The 19,767-nt window shown below is 41.2% G+C and overlaps 1 protein-coding gene across 4 annotated transcripts in view; it reads left to right on the plus strand.

Moving 5' to 3' along the window:
- Positions 1–19,767, plus strand: part of DOCK1 (dedicator of cytokinesis 1) — a 332,168-nt gene that overhangs the window by 231,863 nt on the left and 80,538 nt on the right. For 3 of the 4 annotated variants that reach the window (XM_051801050.1, XM_051801051.1, XM_051801053.1), the window contains 9 exons: positions 2,074–2,163; positions 5,178–5,282; positions 7,362–7,503; positions 8,358–8,436; positions 8,782–8,866; positions 9,715–9,801; positions 13,244–13,420; positions 14,094–14,177; positions 18,421–18,558. In XM_051801050.1, coding sequence (XP_051657010.1) covers positions 2,074–2,163; positions 5,178–5,282; positions 7,362–7,503; positions 8,358–8,436; positions 8,782–8,866; positions 9,715–9,801; positions 13,244–13,420; positions 14,094–14,177; positions 18,421–18,558 — 987 coding nt within the window. Of the gene's footprint in view, positions 1–2,073; positions 2,164–5,177; positions 5,283–7,361; positions 7,504–8,357; positions 8,437–8,781; positions 8,867–9,714; positions 9,802–11,783; positions 12,980–13,243; positions 13,421–14,093; positions 14,178–18,420; positions 18,559–19,767 lie in introns of those variants that run through there. The other variant, XM_051801054.1, reaches the window with a different exon arrangement.

Consider the following 19,767-nt stretch of genomic DNA (forward strand, 5'->3'; position numbering starts at 1 on the left):
CTCCCACCATCTTTGGATTTTGTGGTGGTTCATCTCAAACTCCTCGTTCCCAAAGGTGGCTGGTTTTGGGGAGCAATGGGGAACTGTGTGTTCAGCCCTTTCCCTCAGCCCTCTTTCATCCAACTGCTTTTTGCTGCTGCATCTCAGTATTTCACCAGGACAAGGAACATGTGGCCTGGTGCTGAGAGGAGAATTAGGTGGTTTGGACAGAGGATTTAAATTTCAGATGATGGCTAATGCAATCTAAATGGATTTATAACTCATTCTGAATCTCATTTTTTTAATAAAGTGAGGTCAGCAATGCCAACCAAATTTCAGCAGCAGAGGCAGATCATCAAGTATGATCTTAGATAGCCTGGTGTGCTAATTTAAGCATATTTTTGGGTTTGAGTGGTACTTTATCTTTACAGCAGGGAAAAAAAAATTAAAAATGCACATTTAAAACCATTCTTGCTGCTCCTCATTAAGATTGTTGCCTTCTGAAGAGCTGAAGGATATTGTTAAATTTCTTTGGGTCAGTTGAGATGGCTGCTGAATTTCATGGTTGAAGAACGAGAGGAAGAAGAACCATTGGAAATATAATGAGTATTTGTTCAAAGCAATATCTGCAAATTGCCTGTCCTGTCTAATATAGATTATAGATATTAGAGGGAGAGAGAGGTGATTATGAAGTATAATCAATCAGCAGCATTTATCCAAAGTCCTGTGGGTTTCTTTGTGGATAGACTGTGTTTACACATTACTGGGTCTCTGGTTGGGCTGGCAGGAATCATTTTGTTTCTGAAGCAGTTTGATCATTTGACTTGATTTGCATCAAGTAAATTTGCATCCTCTGCCAGGGAAGGTCATGGAGATGTCCTTGAGTGCTGTCACATGGCACATGCAGGAAACCCAGGGGATCAGGTCCACTCAGCTTGGGGTTAGGAAAGGCAGGTCCTGCCTGACCAACCCGATCTCCTTCTGTGAGAATGGGACCCACCTCATGGATGAGGGAAAGGCCGTGGGATCTGGATGAGGGGATCGAGGGTGCCCTCAGTCAGGTCACAGGTGACACCAAGTTGGGTGGAGTGTTGATCTCTAGAGGGCAGGAAGGCTCTGCACAGGGATCTGGACAGGCTGCATCCATGGGTTCAGGCTGGTGGTAGGAGGCTCAAATAGGCCAAGTGCCCTTGGGTCACCACAGCCCCACCCAGCGCTCCGGGCTGGGGCAGGGAGGCTGCAAAGCTGCCCAGCAGAAAAGACCCTGGGGGTACTGGTGACAGCACCTGGACATGATCCAAGGTGTGCCCAGGTGGGCAAGAGGCCAATGGCCCCAGTGCCAGCCATGGTGTGTCACAGGCCCAGGGCAGGGACTGTCCCTGTGCTGGCACTGCTGGGGCACCTCCAGTGCTGGGGGCAGTTCTGGGACCCTGGGACAAGAGAGACATTGAGGGGCTGGAGCATGTCCAGGGAAGGGAACAGAGCTGGGGAAGGGTCTGGAGCACCAGAAGCAGCTGAGGGAGCTGGGGGGGCTCAGCCTGGAGAAAAGGAGGCTCAAGGGGGACCTTCTCACTCTCTGCAACTCCCTGACAGGAGGGGGGAGCCGGGGGGTTCGGGCTCTGCTCCCAGGGAACAAGGGACAGGATGAGAGGAAACAGCCTCAAACTGTGCCAGGAGAGGGTCAGACTGGGTACTGAGAAAATTTCTTCATGAAAAGGGCTGTCCAACCCTGGCACAGCTGCCCAGGGCAGTGGTGGGGTCCTCATCCCTGCAGGGATTTAAAAGCCATGTGCATGTGGCACTTGGGGACATGTTTTAGTGGTGGCCTTGGTAGTGTTGGAGAACAGTTGAACTCGAGGTTTTTTGAGGCCTTTTCCAACTTAAACAATTCCCTGATTCTGTGATTCTCTCAGCACAGACATGTCTAGCTCTGCCACAGCTCTTTGGCACATCAGATGCGCAGTGTTTTCAGGCGTGCGACACAATGCATTTTGTGTGTTTTATTCAGATTTGGGTTATTCTAATGTTGTTGTTTAACCAAGGTATGTAATTCAGTTTCTTTGTTGTTGTTTTATGATTTTTTTTCCCTGACAGATGTGGGAAGAGGCCATTGCCTTGGGTAAAGAACTTGCAGAACAGTATGAAAATGAAATGTTTGATTATGAACAACTCAGTGAACTACTGGTAGGTTTTTTTAATGACATAGACACTGCAATAATTTGTTCAGAGTTGAATTCTTAAGCTTGTAAAATTATATCAAAAATCCTATAGTTATGACAGTAAAACACAGAAATAGATACCAGTTTTGGCTTTGTTGGACCAATGTTGATTAACTGGCTACCACTGGAGTGCCTGAAAAAGATTGAATTTATTTTTTTTAGCTGAAAGAAAAATATTTCAGTAATGTTAAGCTGATTTATTTGGGGTATAAAAGGAAATTTGGAATTTAAATATAAATGGGAACATGAAAAAAATCCCCATTCTCTCTCAAGTGTCTTTCCATATTCACATTTCTTTTTTTAGGTATGAATAATCCCCAAGCATTCATGTCTAGAGTCAGTTATTTTTGCCCTGATGTTACCCATTCATTATGCCTGCATCATTTTTTTTTCTCATGTTCTCTTCCAAGAGATAAATGGCAGCTGTCACTGTCCTTCCTAAATGTCCCAACCATTTCCGTGGGAGCTGGGACATGATTCCAGTTTGGTTCTGAAAATGCTCAACGTTCAGGTTTTTGATACATTTTACCTTTGCACTTAGAGTATATTTTCCTCAAATTCTTTTAATTGTTTATCTGCTTCCTTTATCCCAGTCTGTCTGAGCTGGGCATTCATCTGGTGTTGACATGATTTAAGCAGCCCAACCAGGCACTCAGCCCCACATGCCCCCAACTCACTCACTCCTGGTGGGATGGAGGAGAGAATCAGAAGAGTTAAATACGTGAGAATAAATAAATAATAAAATGGGTTGGATGAAGACAGAGAAAACAGTGAGTTCATTCCCCACTTCCCATGGGCAGACTATCTTCCATCCCCAGGAAAGCAGAGGTCTATCACACGTGATGGTGACTTGGGAAGACAAACGTCATCACTCTGAACATCCCCCTGTTTCTTCCTCTTCCCACAACTCTACGTGCTCAGCATGACAACACATGCTCTGGGATATCCCTGGGATCAGTTGGGATCAGCTGTCCTGGCTGTGTCCCTTCCCAACCCCTTGTGCACCCCCAACCTCTCCCTGGTGGGCTGAGGAGAAGAAAAGGCCTTGTCTCTGTGCAAGCCCTGCTCAGCCATAACAGAAACATCCCTGTGTTGTCCACCCTGTTCCCTGCACAAATCCAAACCACAGCTCCACCCCAGCTACCGGGAAGAAAATTAGCTCTACCCCAGCCAAACTCAACCCAGATGACTCAGAACCATCTCCCCAGAAGTATCTCCATCCCCATCTCCCCAGAATGTTCATTATTCTGTGACCTGCACTGTTGTTCTAGGGATTTATTCAACAGAGAATATTCATTTCAGTATAAAAGGAATTTGGTACAGATTGTTCCTCAGCTAGAGATGATTGTCATGTGTCAGAAATGATTATTCACCAGGGGGTAGCTACTCTCTGAGTCCCTCAGTTTTAATTTTCCAGCTCTTTTATGCTTGAACATGGGAACATGAACAGTTTGGTGCAGAGGCAGCTACTCTCTCATTATCCTGCTGTATCCATTTTGGAGGAGAAGTTGGAATTAACACTTTATTCATTGTAGCTGATGGCCAGTGATCACAGAGTGATAAAATGATTTGAGTTGGAAGGGACCTTAAAACTCATCTCATTCCAGCCCCCTGCCTTGGGCAGGGACACCTTCCACTAGACCAGGTTGCTCCAATCCCTGTCCAACCTGGCCTTGAACACTTCCAGGGATGGGGCATAATACCAAGTTATGTATTTTTCACCATTTCTCTTGCATAGTAAATACATCAGTGTTTAAGTGACATAATTCCAGGCAATGGTTTAAACCAGGCATGGGTATGGAGTTTCTCCCTCTTAGAAGAGGGGAAACCCAGAACTTCCAATCCTCACACCAGACAACTGAGTTTATCTGCTCTTTATTTATCAGTGAGGAGAAATTTAGAGGGATGTCACAAAAATTAGTCCTGATGTGCTTTGGGCATTCATTCCTCATAACACAAAGATCAAATTCATGCTCCTGAATGAATCAGGTCTCACATACCCCATCAGCTTTTCTTATTACTGCTGCTGAATAGCTCTTTTTTTTCTCCCCACAATAAAATTTAGAAGTTTTTTGTTCTTTCTGTTCTCCCTCTTGTCTCTTTTATTCAAGCAATATTAAATATCAGACTCTAAGACAATTGACAAATGACAAAATAGTTTTGCTACAGATGAGCTCAGAAATACACAGCAGATCTGGGTCTTTGTAGTCTTCTTGCCATTTACTGTTATCCGTTGTGTGGGAGCAGCAATAAACCTCCCCCCAAATCAGGAGTCATTCTCTTTACAGAAATAATAGACTAAAAATAAGTTGATGAACAGATCTTGTGAAGCTGCTCATTTGTTATTATTTCATCATTTGAGATGAAGAAGTATCGGTGTCCCAAACAGATGGCGTCTGACACGCGTGTGTTTATCCCAAAATTTACATTTTCCTGCAGTTCTCAACTGCCTGCTTTCCATATGCAAATTAAGAGTTGTAAATATGGAAGAGAAGTAGTAGAAAAATTTAATGAGATGTAAGAGCCCCAAAGTGACAAGTCAGCACCGTGGAGATGAGCTTTGGTGTACTTGGCTTTATTGTTCCTGTGTTTCGGCATTGGAGGTGTCACAACTGGGAATTCAGATTGCCTTGGAAATTCTTGGCCTTCACTGCAAGTGAAACATTGGATATGGAGCAAGGAGGTTCATCAATATGGAGATATTGGATGTAGAATGATGGGGTTCACCAAGATGAGGTTCATCAAAATGGAGATATCGGATATGGAACAATCAGGTTCACCAAGCTGAACATAAAAATAATGGCTCCAGAGTCTGGTATTTCAGAATGTCACCATGTATCTGATAAAGTGGTGAGGAAAAAGAGGCAGGGGAAATGTACATCTTTAGTTTAGAGATGCACATAAAACAGATCCAGATCTTAAGTGTAAGGAATCTCCCTAAATTCAGGCCATTTAAAATTCCTTCTGTTTACTTTGCAGAGAAAGCAAGCCCAGTTCTATGAAAACATTGTGAAAGTGATAAGACCAAAACCAGACTATTTTGCTGTTGGATACTATGGCCAGGGATTCCCAACATTCATAAGGGTAAGTGTCCACTTTTTTCCATAGAGGTCAACAAGGTTTCTTGCTCTGGAAATTTCTCTTGGTTGTGGAGAAAACTATCTGACATTGGCAGTTGTTTTTAGATGTACAAAACAAGCACTGGGTTTTTTTCCAGGTTTTGTTATGGAGTAGTTGAATTTTAGTAGAGATTTTTTTTTCTTCAAACATATCCAGTACTTTCTATTTCTTCAAGTTATAACTAGAAATTAAGATATGTCACCCAGTCCATCACTCAGGGTCGTAACCAGCACCCTCTGAAATCATGACATTCTTGCCTGATAGGTTATATAGATATATAGATATATATATATGGGTATGGTAGAGAAGCCTTTTGTATGTGACCCTGTTTTCATGTCAGAATCCTTTCCAACATGGTCACTAAAATGAAGTTGACTATCAGAGGTGTGTGAAACCTTTAATTGATTTGCCTGTGTCATGTGTCAGTTTAAAACATGTCACTTGGTTGATGCCAGGAATGTAGTTTTAGTGGCATTTTAGATTTTTTTCCCACTAAAATCAGGATTTTTATGGGTTGAATTAGTGGCCAATAAGAGTGGGGATTTAACACTTCTGAATTGCATCTGTATCATGATCCTCTGGCAGTTGGTGAATGGGAATCAACCATTAGTTATTTACTCAACTTTTCTGGGCAACCTGTGCCAGGGCCTCACCACCCTCATGGGGAAGAATTTCTTCCCAATATCCCATCTAATCCTGAGCTCTGTCAGGAGCACAAAGCACAACCTTCCCTTTAATTGCTGTGATCAACAGCCAGCAGGAGACCAGGCAGAGCAGTGTTAGTCTGATATATTAATATTAAACTACTTTTTCTCCTGATGACTGAATGGGGGCTTTGTAAGTTCAGGAAGACACTTTCAAGAGCCTTGTGGATTGGTCAACTTATAATAAATGAGCAATAAAACCCCTGAAAAACAGGCTATTAAGTGCCTTGCTAATTGAGAAAATCCTAAATTCAAGCTTTTCCTTCTATTCCAATATTCCTTCTGAATTACAAGTGTATATACATGAATTACACTTATATAGAAACTTCTTAGGCATCTGTTATTACCATTTTTTCCCAATTTGAGAGTATTCTTTCATCTGCTGAGCATTTCAAAAGGCACCATTGCAGAATTAAACCCAACTGGGCAAATGGAAGCTATTCCAGGTTTCTACCCCGAGTCATAACACCCTTTTTTATTAAGTGCTGTATAATTTTTTCACCAAGTGCTCACTTTGAGATGAATAATGAGGTTAAGCATATTCAGATGCAAATTTTATCCAAACTTACTTTAATATATTTGATCAGTTAAAAATGTGCAGCATCTTTTGCGTTTTTCTTTCGAATTGAATTAAATCAGCATAGAAAGGGACTGTGTAAATGTCTTAATTTTCTTTATTGTTAAAAAAACCCCAATACTTATGAATAGAAAACACCTCATTTTAAAGTTATGCTGTGTGCAGACAACTTAACAAAGGCAAAAAAATGGCAAAAATCTAATACACAAATATGAAGTCTGTATCGGTCTTTCTAGAAGACTCAGTATTTTTGAATCTTCCTCCTCAAATTGGCATCATTTTATGTTTATATTTTTCTCTGCTACTCTTGCTTGCTCACCTCAGTGCTTTTTAATATTTTTTATGTATGAAAAGCCTAATTCAGTTTATGTGCCTGCATTCCACCATTAGCTGAGGAAGGTGGAGGAGAGGATTTACAGAGGGCGGTCTGAGATTTGGTAGAAATGATTTGTCTTAATATATTTTCAATGGCCACCAATTTTATAGCTTCTTGAGATCACATTTTAGTTGATTTTAGTGTGGTTTATGCATATACCTAAAGGTAAGTGTGTGCTTAATGATCTCAGCACTGACTTGGAGGCGAGAAAACCCATTTGTGCTTTACTGAGCCGGCATAAAATATTTGTAAACTATTGATTATACCACAGTGTGGGGAATGGGAAATTCCTCGCTTAACAGCACTGGAGTCAGCGCTTCTGGGATCCCAGGTCCTCACTGAGGCTGCTGGTTTTAGCAGGATTTAATGTGTCAACTTGTTTCCAGAACAAAGTGTTCATTTACCGGGGCAAGGAGTATGAGCGGCGGGAGGACTTCGAGGCTCGGCTCTTGACTCAGTTCCCCAACGCGGAGAAGATGAAGACGACGTCACCGCCGGGCGATGACATCAAAAACTCCTCCGGCCAGTGTATCCTTGGGCTGCACCCTGGGCACAGCCGTGTGTCCAACAGCACGGGGCAAGGATTTGTGGACTCAGGGAGCACCCTTGTGGGTGACTCAGGGGTCCTGGTTGGTGGCCAGTTGTCCCCGAGTCAGCAGTGCCCTGGCAGCCAGGAGGGCCAACCCTGTCCTGGGGGCATCAGGGACAGCATCGCCGGCTGGGCCAGGGAGGGGATTGTCCCACTCTGCTCTGATCTGGGGCGGCCTCACCTGGAATATTGGGGCAGTTTGGGGTGACACAATATAAGGAAGATGTTGAGCCATTAGGGAGTGTTCAAAAGAGGGCGATGAAGATGGTGAAGGGCCTTGATTTGAAGCCATCTGAGGACACTGAGGGCACTTGGTGTGTCCAGCTGGAGAAGAGGAGACTGAGGGGAGACCTCACTGCAGTTACAACTTCCTTAGGAGGGGCAGACACTGAACTCTGCTCTGTGGGGACCAGGGACAGGACCCAGGGAATGGCTTGAAGCTGTGTCAGGGCAGGTTTAGGTTGGATCTCAGGAAAAGGTTCTTCCCCCAGAGGGTGGTCGGGCACTGAACAGGCTCCCCAGGACAGTGGGCACAGCACCAAGGCTACCAGAGCTCAAAGAGCATTTGGATGATGCTCTCAGGGACATGGTGTCACCCCTGGGAATGATCCTGTGCAGAGCTAAGGATTGAACTTGATTGATCCTTGTGGGTCCCTTCCAACTCAGCATATTCTGTGATTCTGTATAATACATGAATTTTTTTGTTCTGTCTTTTTTTTTTTTTGTGTTCCTGTTGAGCTGCTTGTTCTATGTAACTTAAATTCACTTTTTACTTCTTAACTCCCAAATTCAGATATTCAGTGCTTTACTGTAAAGCCAAAACTGGATTTACCATCTAAATTTCACAGACCGGTGTCAGAGCAAATCATGAGGTGAGTTTGGGGTGGTTTTGTGATTTTATCAGTCTCCTTTATAACAAACTGGTTCTTGTTGTATAATGAATCTATACAAAACCAAGGAGAGTGGTAATGGTGAGGACATTTCATGATAATTCTTAATATTGGTAGAGATTCCAACCAGCCCACTGGAAAACAGTGATCCCATAAGCATTTTATATCTATGCATAAACTTGTTCTAATACTAGAGTTTAGTAGCAATTCCTAAACAGAGGGCGTTTGATTTTCATTGTGCTTTTGGGAGTTGGAACTAGATGGTCTTTAAGGTCCCTCCCAACCCAAACCATTCTGTGATTCCATGATTCTTTTCCTTTCTTCCAGTTTCTACAGGGTGAATGAAGTCCAGCGTTTTGAGTATTCGCGTCCCGTTCGAAAAGGAGAGAAAAACCCAGACAATGAATTTGCGGTAAAAAATATTAAAGAACATAGACTAAACTTTGGGTTGGAGTGTTTATTCTCCTCTATTTTGAGCATCTGAACCATTCATTATCTTTTGGTTTCTGAAAAATAAATTCTAGGTTTAAAGTGATTATTTTTTCTAGAAGTTCATTTAAACCTATTTGTCATGTTCTGTTTTATACCAATAGGAAAAAAATGGGTAAAGCTGAATTTACAGCTGTTTTGAGAAAGGGTTTTAAATTGCTACACCTAAAACAATAGATGTGTCTTACCAAAACATCCCTTGCCACGAAGATTCCAATCAGGGATTTAAAAATCTTCTTTCACTAATACCTTTTTTTTTTTTTGTCATTTTTTACTAAAGCACATGTTTAATGGTCAATAAAACTCCTTCCTTGTGAGGGTGGTGAGGGCCTGGCACAGGTTGCCCAGAGAAGCTGTGGCTGCCCCTGGATCCCTGGAAGTGTCCAAGGCCAGGTTGGATGTGGCTTGGAGCAACCTGGGCTAGTGGAAGGTGTCCCTACCCATGGCAGAGGGTGGAACCAGATGGGTTTCAAGGTCCCTTCCCACCCAGGCCATTCTGGGATTCTGTGAACAATAACAGTCCAGTAAAACCAGTGGATCTTTCCCATAGCTTTCTCCTTTCATAAGAGCAGTTGTTCTCTGGTAAGTCACATCTCAGTTGTAAATCAGAGCTGCTGTATCTTCCCCACAAGCAGATACCATTTGAAATTCCCCCCTGGCTTTGTAACATCTGTCGTGCTGTGGTTCTTCTTCCTGGTGAGAATGTTTTAAGGCTTTGCTTGAGTTCATAGCTGTCCATCTGATAACATGGGGCTTCTGTTCCATTTGCAGAACATGTGGATTGAGAGAACCATCTATGTGACAGCCTATAAATTACCGGGGATTCTGAGGTGGTTTGAAGTCAAATCAGTTTTCATGGTAAGATCAATTCAGCTGTATTGAGATTGCCTAAAAAAATGAGGGTTTTGTAGAGCCAGGGAGCATTTCTGTGTCTGTGTGACTGTGCTTGAGTTCTGTGGACAAAGAGGAATTGATGGGACTGTGCCTGGCAGAGTGTGGCTCAAACTGCCACACACCCTGAGGGGAACCTGCTGATTGTTGTCTGAGGGGGACTCAAGGAATGCTTTGCCATTCCTGAGGGAAGGGAATGCAGCCAGCTCTCCTGGGCCTTTAGGGCAAGGGGTGATTAAGTTCTTGAGCACTTTTATAAAGTATTTGTGGCTCCCAGCAGGCCAGTACAGCCCTCTTCATTTTAGGCAACCCAAGGTGGTATAGGGGAACCCTGCCCCATCCTAATGAATCAAGCCTGAATTTTATAAAAGAGGATTTGGGTATTTTGATTGTCATTTATCCAAAATATACCATAAATCAAATGCATTGTATGTGTCTGCTTTTCTCACCATTTGTGATTAAAGGTTGTTTTTGTTTCTTCTCCACATTTGGCTAAATATACCCTCAGCAACCTCACAGAGTAACTCCAAATTACTCATTTCTCTGTTCAACCATTTAGACTGTTTAGATAAGACATATCCATTAAACGCCTTTAAGATTAAATTATTCTTACACAGCTGTAATTTTTAAGGAGCAATAAAAACATTGTTACTGCGGTTTTTAAATCTCTCTTGTGAGGCTTATTTTTAAAGGAAAAGAACAATTTGCATATGATTAATTAAAACCTTTTTCATTGCTCCATTGAGGTTATGTTGGACAGTTGTATTTGGATGAACAGAAGTAATGCAGAAAATTACTATGGTATCTATAGTAACAGAATATGAATGTGATGTGTGACAGTAATAGGCAGCTGAATAAAACACATTGAATTTTTAATGAATTTTGTAGTTTCAATATAATCCTGATGGAGGAGATTGTATTTAACCTCTTGATTGCAAAAAGTGTTGCTTGGAAAGGCTGGCAAACGTGGTGAAAGTCTCTTTTCCTGATGAGCCCAGAGCAGAACCTGGCAGGCAGTTTGTGTCCACACACCCCTAACTCTCTGCTTGGCATCCAAATGGGCAGAAATCCTGGGAGATTTGGTGAGTCAGGATTATATTAGTTGCACAGCTGAAAAATGATACCAGAATGGAACTTCATACTAAGTGGGAAGACAGCTATAGATAACTTTTGACCTCCTCTGGCTTAGTTACTACAAAATAGGTATTGACTTTCTGCAAGATCCCTGTCAGCTAAAAGGCTGGGAGTGGGATCATGAGGTTACATCCCTGTAATGCTAAATTGTGATTATGGATACAGATATTATTGATCTTTTACTAAGCACCAAGATATTCAAGCAGCTTTGCACGTTTCATATTTTATTGATGGAACTGGGATATCTTTAAAGGAAGAGGTGAGATCACATCAAATCAGTGCTGGGAGAACTGAGTAATTTAATAAATGCAGTGTATTATGTTACATAACCCATAGGAACATGCAGAATTGCCTTAAATCTATTGGCTTTTAAAATTCCTTCTGAGTACTTTCACCTAAACCTTTTCAGTCTGTTCATTATCTGCAAGAAATTTGTGGCCCACATTCATTATTCTGTATCTGATTTGGTTTAGCTGGACACAAGTAGCTGTAGGGGAAAAAAATTTGCTGAGGCCAGCCAGTGAATTAGAAAACTGGATTTGGACTCACACTTGATTTTAAAAAGCACAAATTCTAATCTCTGTTTTGTTTTTGTCTTGTAATTTTGTAGTGGTGCAAATGTATCAGGAAAGTATGTAATTCCTGGCCCAGAGTGAGCAAACTACTGGAAGAAGGCTCATAATTTACACGTGTAATAAATAGCTTTCAGTAAGTGCCAAAGCCCAGTTTATAGTAGTGGGAAGTGCAATTCTCCATCTGCTTTTAAAAAAGTAGAGGGAGGGTTATAAGAGTAGTAAAAGAAAGGAGAATGAGAGAGAAAGCAAGCCATGATTGCTGCTGCAGAAGAGTCAGAGAAGCACTGTCAGCTCAATGAGTGCTAATTTCTGTAGATGCTCAAGAGCTTTAAAAGCAATGGTTCATCAACACATTATTGCATAATTACAAACCCATTAATACAAATGACAGAATCCTAAATTTAGCTTGTAATGTTCACAACAGTTCTTGATCTGACACATCTTCAGATGTGGAATATGGCTTTACTCTCACAGTCCCAACTTCCCCCGTGGCACATTCAGCTCTGTCCAAGCCTGGACTGCTCCCTGTTCCCAGCAGAAATATCAGGCTCCTTCCCTGCCTTCCAGAATAATTCACCAGGCAGGCTGCTAAAAATGCTAATTAAAACATCCTTGATGTAATCAGCTGGCAGGTGTAAGAGTAACAACTAAAGAGATTTGATTATAAGTGGTTCTCAGAAACAGGGTAAGCAACTGATAGCCAGGTAGAAGCGCTGCTTTGTTTATGTGGCATTTATGTAAATGAGGGTGTAATCAAATATACACTTGCATTTTCCTCACAGGCCTCAATTAACCTTCCCTTTCTCTTCCTACCACATCATCTTTTTAATATAAGCAGGCTGTGTCTTCCACTGAGGACTGTCTACACTCTGGGTCACTGCAAATTAGTAATTTTTAGCCCGTTCACTAATACTTAAAATATTTTAATTCTGGGTTTTTTTTTTTCAACATTAACAACTGTCGTTCTGAAAGACACAGTTTCTGGGCATCAAAAAAATAGCTGGAGATCAGTCAATTAAAATAAGCAAGTTTTAGACAGTGTAAGAGCTAATTCACTCCATGAAGACATCTGAGGAGTTCTCTTCATTGAAGTCCAGGCTGTGGGAGAAAGGAAATGTCTCCCTTCAGTTCTTGACATTCTGATGAAGAAAATGTGACCTCGTGGGAATAAGCCCAGCAGATTGCTTAGATGTCATCTCTTCAACATATTAAACTTGATGTCCTTGGAAATACACCAAAATAATCACTGCAAAAATATCTCCTTGATTTTTGAGCTGCTTAGGATTACATTTTCCATCAGAAAATCCACGTTAGAGTTATCATTTCTTTCTTGCTGTTAGCGTTAAGCTGGATCTTCTTTGTGCTGCTAAAACTCACCGATCCTTAATCTCTGATATTCTCCCTAATCCTCCAAAACCTCACGTGGTTCCTGCCAGAGCCTTTCTAAATGTTGTGCCGGGTTGTAATCCATCCTGCAGCAGCAAAATGCATTTAACTTTCTCCACTGATACAGATCATCACACCAGTTACCTCAGTATAGAGATACCAAATATCTCAATGCCTGAAATCGTCCTTTCTGATAATTACTTGTCAAAAATCATAAATCCTGAAATTCCTGAAGTGTTTCTAATTGTGATGGTTTAATGAACAGCCAGTTTAAAACTCTGCTCCTGGGTTAAAACCTTTTGGTTTGATTTTAGGTGGAAATCAGCCCACTGGAAAACGCAATAGAGACCATGCAGTTGACCAATGATAAGATCAATAACATGGTTCAGCAGCACTTAAATGATCCAAACCTGCCCATCAACCCCCTCTCGATGCTGCTCAACGGCATCGTGGATCCTGCAGTCATGGGAGGCTTCACAAACTATGAGAAGGTAAGGGCAGAATTCCCTGTCCTGCAGTGCCTCAGCTGGGCCCCAGCACGGGAAGGGCATGGATCTGTTGGACAAAGTCCAGAGGAGGCACCAAGATGATCAGAGGGATGGAACAGCTCTGCTGTGAGGAAAGGCTGAGAGAGTCGGGATTGTTCACCTGGAGAAGAGAAGAGAAGCTTTGGGGTGACCTGATTGTGGCCTTTCAGGAGCTGAAGGCAAAAGAAAGTTGGAGAGAGACTATTTACAAGGGTCTGGAGTGACAGGAAAAGGGGAATGTCTTCCCACTGCTACAGGGCAGGGTTAGATGGGATATTGGGAAGGAATCCTTCCCTGTGAGGGTGGGGAGGCCCTGGCACAGGTTGCCCAGAGAAGCTGTGGCTGCCCCTGGATCCCTGGAACTGTCCAAGGCCAGATTGGACAAGCCTTGGAGCAACCTGGGCTAGTGGAAGGTGTCCCTGCCCATGGCAGGGGGTGGGACTGGATGGGCTTTAAGGTCCCTTCCAACCCAAACCATTCTGGGATTCTGTGATTCCCTAATTTTCACTTTGGAACTGTTACTGCTATTTTGCAGAACTTTTGGGTCCATTCATTTATCTTTGCTGTTTTTCATTCTTCTGGTAGCAGATGTTGATCCATTTTCTAAAATTACTGCTCCTTTCTCTCCATTTAACAGGCTTTCTTTACTGAAAAATACATTCATGAGCATCCAGAAGATCATGACAAGATTGAGAAGCTGAAGGATCTCATCGCTTGGCAGGTAAAAAATTTGAAGTCACGTTGGTCAGAGCCAACTGCTGTGGAAAGGCAGCTTAGTGTCACTTTGAGAAAATCCAGACCTTAAACTCCTCACCCTGGATACACTTCTTTGCCATTTAAATCCACCTTGGAACTTGAGCTAAAGTGCATCTTTTCAAATATGCCATCATTTCTCATTTGATAAACCTGCAAGGAACAAACATGGTCAGCCTCTTTTTCTTTAATTCCTTTTTTTTTTAATAACCATAATACAGTGAAAATCTCCCATCTCTATCAAATGAAAAAACATTTTTCAAGAGGCAATCCAGTTTTGTTCCATAGTCACTGGACATTTTCCAGTGGTCTCAGGATAATTTTATGATAAGTACAAAAATACCAATATGGTTGGAAATGTTTTTTCCCACAGAAGAAGAAAGTGAATCATTGTCTTTTTATATTCAATTTGGTCCTTATAACAAAGGGAATAATTTACATTCCTGTAGGTTTCAATCTTAGAGGTGATAGAACCAAAGCTACGGAATTCAAAAACAAAATATCCTCTGAAGGCCATAAAACTATCAGTGAATAAAAACTCTTTTGGTCTGAAAAAAAATATGCATTTATTAATTCATTTTCTTGTGAGCTTTTACAGAAGATTAGATTTTTATAGGCTTTAAGTTTTCTAGAGGAAAATAATTTGGTCCCAGAAGACTGACTTGGTGTCAGCTCTCTGAGAGTGATACTTCAAATGAATTTACAAACACACTTTTCCTCAGCAAAGATGCACTTTGGTGGCATTTGTGTATTAAAATAATATTGCAATTTGGAAATATATATGGCAGCTAATCACATTGAATTTGAATTATCCAGTGCTTTTAAATACATGGTTTCCCATCAGTTTTGTAGTTGCAAAACAATAGGAACCAGAAAAATAGAGAGAAGGGATCAAAAATCATTTTTATACCTGAAAATTCCTGTCACTAAAAGCCCATTCCATGCTTTTAAATGTTTGATATACATTTGGGGTATCCTCAGATTTAAACTTCCTCTCACAGTATTTCAGTTTTCAGCACACAAGGTTGGATTTGACTCCCAGGTATTGGCTGGTGTTGGGAGAGGGAGGTGTGTGGAAGCTTTGGAAGGGAGGCAGGGGCTGAATTCATCACGGGCTGACAGTGATTGAAAGCAAAAATGAGTTTTCATTTTTCGCTAATGTGGGGCTTGGAGTTTGTAATCACACAGAGATTTTCTCAGCGCTGTATAAATCAATCTGGAGATATGAAATAGTAGGAGCCTGACAATCCCATTATCAGCTGACCACTTAAATTTAATTTTTTACTATGCCCTTACCTCTTTCTCCATCGAACTGTGGAATTCATGCTCTTCAGGATATTATCCTCTTATAAGTCCTGTGAACTTTTAATGCACATTTTGGTTCTGTCTATTATTAATCCAGATAAATACCATTAGAAAAATACCATTTTCATCCACCTTGGTGCTTTTCCAACTTAGGAAAAACTGTTCCCATGCAACTGCACCACACCAAGCCGATCTTTTATTTTAACATGAGGATAATGAAATGATTGATTGAAATTAAGGTAGTGAAATGAATGATTGATGACATTTAGCTAATGTATTTACAGCACAGCAAAACATAAAAATACCATGGCACATAAAAATCTTGTGCTGCTTCTGCAGAGCTGAAAGAACTACTGCATACCAAAAATGTTTTAATGATCGTATTTTATGATATTTCATATTATGAAAGATTGTCTTTTAAGATTAATACTTCAAATCAATGTAGGGATTTCATTCTTTTCAGCCAAGCAGATCAAGATTTTTTAAAAAGGAAAAAAAATTGGGGAGTAATTTAAAGTTGCAGTGGAGCTTGATAAAATTTTAACATCAACAAAGATGAGAGTTATGAAATAAATAAGTGCTGTCTTGAACAGGTTTCCTCTCTCATTCACCTCATTCATTTCTAGCTCTGCTGCTTCCACCACTTTTGCATTCACCTCTCCAAAGGTGAGGGACAAAAAGACCTGTATGGTCTTTTGAAATAGAGCCTTAAGCAAGCCCAGCCTTTTCTCCAAAGCGACGAAAATTGGCAGTACCATGAATGTGGCAAAATTCTCTCTCTATTGAAGATTCATGTTGGTTTAAAATTCCATGTCACTCATCTCCACATTTCCCTGTGTTAATGCCTGGAAAGGCGTGTTGGAAGATGTTGGAAGAATTTTGAAGTAGGTAGAAAGTGGTGAAGCAGAAACGGTAAAACAGTCAGAAGGTTCTTCCTGCACTTGATAATTGTTCAAGGATTAAGTGGTCTTGGACAGGGAGACCAAATATCCCAACTCAGCAGGCTCACAGTTGTTCTGTAGCAAAGCCATGGAAAGTTTATTAAATTTCGGGTTCTGTTAAGGAACAGCTTGTCTTTTTCTTCTTTTTCTTCTTTGTCTTCTTTGGTTTCTTCTTGTTCTTGTTCTTGTTCTGCTCCTGCTGCTGCTTTTTCTTCGTCATCTTTTTCTTCCTCTTTGGCTTCATCTCCTTCATCATCTTTGTCTTCTCCTTTGTCTCCTTCTCTTTTCTCCATTCTTCTTCTTCTCTCTTCTCCTTTCTCCTTCTACATATTTTTTCCTCCTACAAATATTGTCGTTTAGTTCATGTTGCTTGATTTTCCAAATTGGAGGTGGCTCACCCACTGGGACAGGCTCCTTCGAGCATTTTCTCCTCATAAAAATGATCCCAGAGCTGAAACTTCAGACCTCACCTGTGCTGCACCTCGGTAATTCCATTTTTTTAAAAAAGATTCCGTTTAAAAGGTCAACAGGTTCTTTGAAATGAATGAGCCAGGTGACCACTCACCACTCCAACACAGGAGGGTCACAGTGTGGCCTGATAATTATGAAGATTTAGAAATTCATTTACTTACTCAGAGCAAGGGAACTTTCTGAAATTAATGTTTATTTTTTATCGAGTTCAAATCCATGTGGCTGTAAATAAAGTGACTATGTTAAAAAAAAAAAGTCATTATTCTTCCTTCTCTTTGTAGTCCATTTAAATAGTGCCAAATCCCAGAGAATCGTCTCGATAAGATTCCTTGAGTTTGTTCATCTGTAATTCATCTGTGTATTTATTATTCTCCTTACTAATAAAGCTGTTCCCTCTGATTGCTGCTCAGTCTTATTAGAAAAATCTGGGTTTAATCAGTATTATGATTTAATTATGAATTATTAAGGAGAAGCCTCTTAGCTTGATTGCTGCAGAGAATATCTAAGTTAGAATCAGAGCACTGTGTGGGCTGGAATGGACCTGGAAGAGGAAATATTTTTCCTGAGCTGGAGGTAGAAAACTCTATTGGTGCGTCTGCATAGCTGTGGGAATGAAAATATCTCTCTTAAAACATTTCCAAAGGTCAGCTACACCTCCACACTTTGAACTAATTATATAATCCTGGGCTGGCGTGGATATTTTGTGACAGAAGCCTTGAAGACAAATTATTATTTTCAGTTACAGAAGAAATTAATGTAATTTTTTTCCTCTTCTGTTTTCTTCCCATAGAAAATAAAATAATTTTTCTAAGGAGAACTATATAGATAGTTTTATTAATCAGTATTGCTCTACAATATAGATCTGGCCAAGGATGTAGCTCATCTGCAGGTTTAGAAGAAGCTTTTATTAAAGAAAACTTACAACTATTTTCGTCTTTAAGGTTTTATTCTCATGGAACTGGGAAAAGATTTGATTTTATTGACCTGGTGTGACACTCATCGTTCCTCAATTTGCCATTTTATAGTGTAGAATGTATAGGAGGTTGGGAATAGGACATCACAGGAGGGTTTGTGCTGTCTGGTAAATCCAGCTTGGCCTCCAACGGGGGATTTCTGGGAAGAACTAAGGGTGTATTAAATTTAAAGGACTTTGATTAACAGAGAAGATGGGAAATCATGAATAACAGATTTTTAGATCTTTTTTATTGTATTGTGTCATAGAATGAATGATGATGATTACTATGATGATATATAATCCTTCTTATGGTCATTTTAATATTATTTTTAGTTTTAATATAATTTTTATCTTTATGCTTGTCATTATTATAATTATTTTTTTTACAATTTTTACTGTTGTTATTGCTATTATTATTGCAATTATTACTACTTCAATTATTATTCCATGAGATCTTTTACTCCCATGTGGGAGTCCTGCCCTAACTCTTCCCTTGGGAGGGACTGGGCAGGGTGAAGCAGCCAAACTCTGCCTTCCAGATCCCATTCCTGGCAGAAGGCATCCGGATCCACGGGGAGAAGGTGACAGAGGCCCTGAGGCCATTCCATGAGAGGATGGAGGCTTGTTTCAGGCAGCTGAAGGACAAGGTGGAGAAGCAGTACGGGGTCCGTGCTGTGGTGAGTACCTGCTGGCTTCATCTTCCCTTAATATGTGGAATTCCTTTAAATGACAGCCACTTGTGTATTCCTGTGCCATAATTCCCACTGGTTAAAAAAGCCATGTCGATAAAGCATTGCCTGGTTGTGCTCAGTGATCATCAAATTATGAAATACTGAGAGGTGGTAAGAGATGTAGAAAAAGCTTTGGGGCTTCCATTGCTGAGCGTGGGAACAATTTCTAAATTGCCCGACTCTGTTCCTTAAACGTCAAGGCAATTCTTCAATTTTGAAGGATTTGGGTTACAAAAATACATTAAAAAATTGCCACTTAACATGATTCTTTGAGAGCTGAATGTCACCTTTTCATAGATGTGATTCCCTTAGGGATGGGAGGGCTGTGCAATCAATATGTCCTCTGGCATCACCCTAAATGTGGGCAGGCATTAAACAATAACTCCTACTTAATGAGCTTTAGGAGGACTCAAATTCATGCTTTTCTCACTCCAACAAACTTTTTTCAGTTCCTGCTTCATCTTCAAGGTGCAACCAGAATTTGGTGGTGTTTCCAGTGCGGGTTTGTTCTGCTTTTGAGCATTACCCAAGGTGGAGGAAAGCCAAAAGCCAGCAAACAGCTTTGTAATTGAGAACAGAATTGATAATTCAGTCAAAAACCACATGGATTGGGTGGTATTGGATGATCACTTTTGTCTGAGGAAAGGAGGCTCAGGGGGGGCCTTCTCACTCTCTGCAGCTCCCTGACAGGAGGGAGGAGTGGGGGGGGGCTCAGGCTCTGCTCCCAGGGAACAAGGGACAGGATGAGAGGGAACGGCCTCAAACTGTGCCAGGGGAGGGTCAGGTTGGACATCAGGAGGAATTTCTCCATGGAAAGGGTGTTCAGGCATTGGAAGGGGCTACCCAGGGCAGTTTGGAGTCCCCATCCCTGGAGGTGTCCAAGGAGTGACTGGATGTGGCCCTCAGTGCTCTGGGCTGGGTGACAAGGTGGGGATTGGGCACAGGGTGGACTCGATGATCTTGGAGGTCTTTTCCAACCTAAATGATTCTGTGACTCTCTGATTCTGTCCATAGCAATGACAATTTTTTTAATGGGGACATTGAGATCTTACAGGGAACATGCCAGCCTTCATGGTATCCTTGCAACTGTTGCTCCTTTTGCGGTCCTTCAAATCCCATCTAAAATATTTAGGAAAATGTTCAAATAGTGATTTA

Source organism: Manacus candei, unplaced genomic scaffold (genome assembly GCF_025592945.1).
Source record: "Manacus candei isolate 608988 ecotype Guabito, Panama unplaced genomic scaffold, ASM2559294v1 h1tg000050l, whole genome shotgun sequence".
In the NCBI taxonomy this organism is placed as follows: domain Eukaryota; kingdom Metazoa; phylum Chordata; class Aves; order Passeriformes; family Pipridae; genus Manacus; species Manacus candei.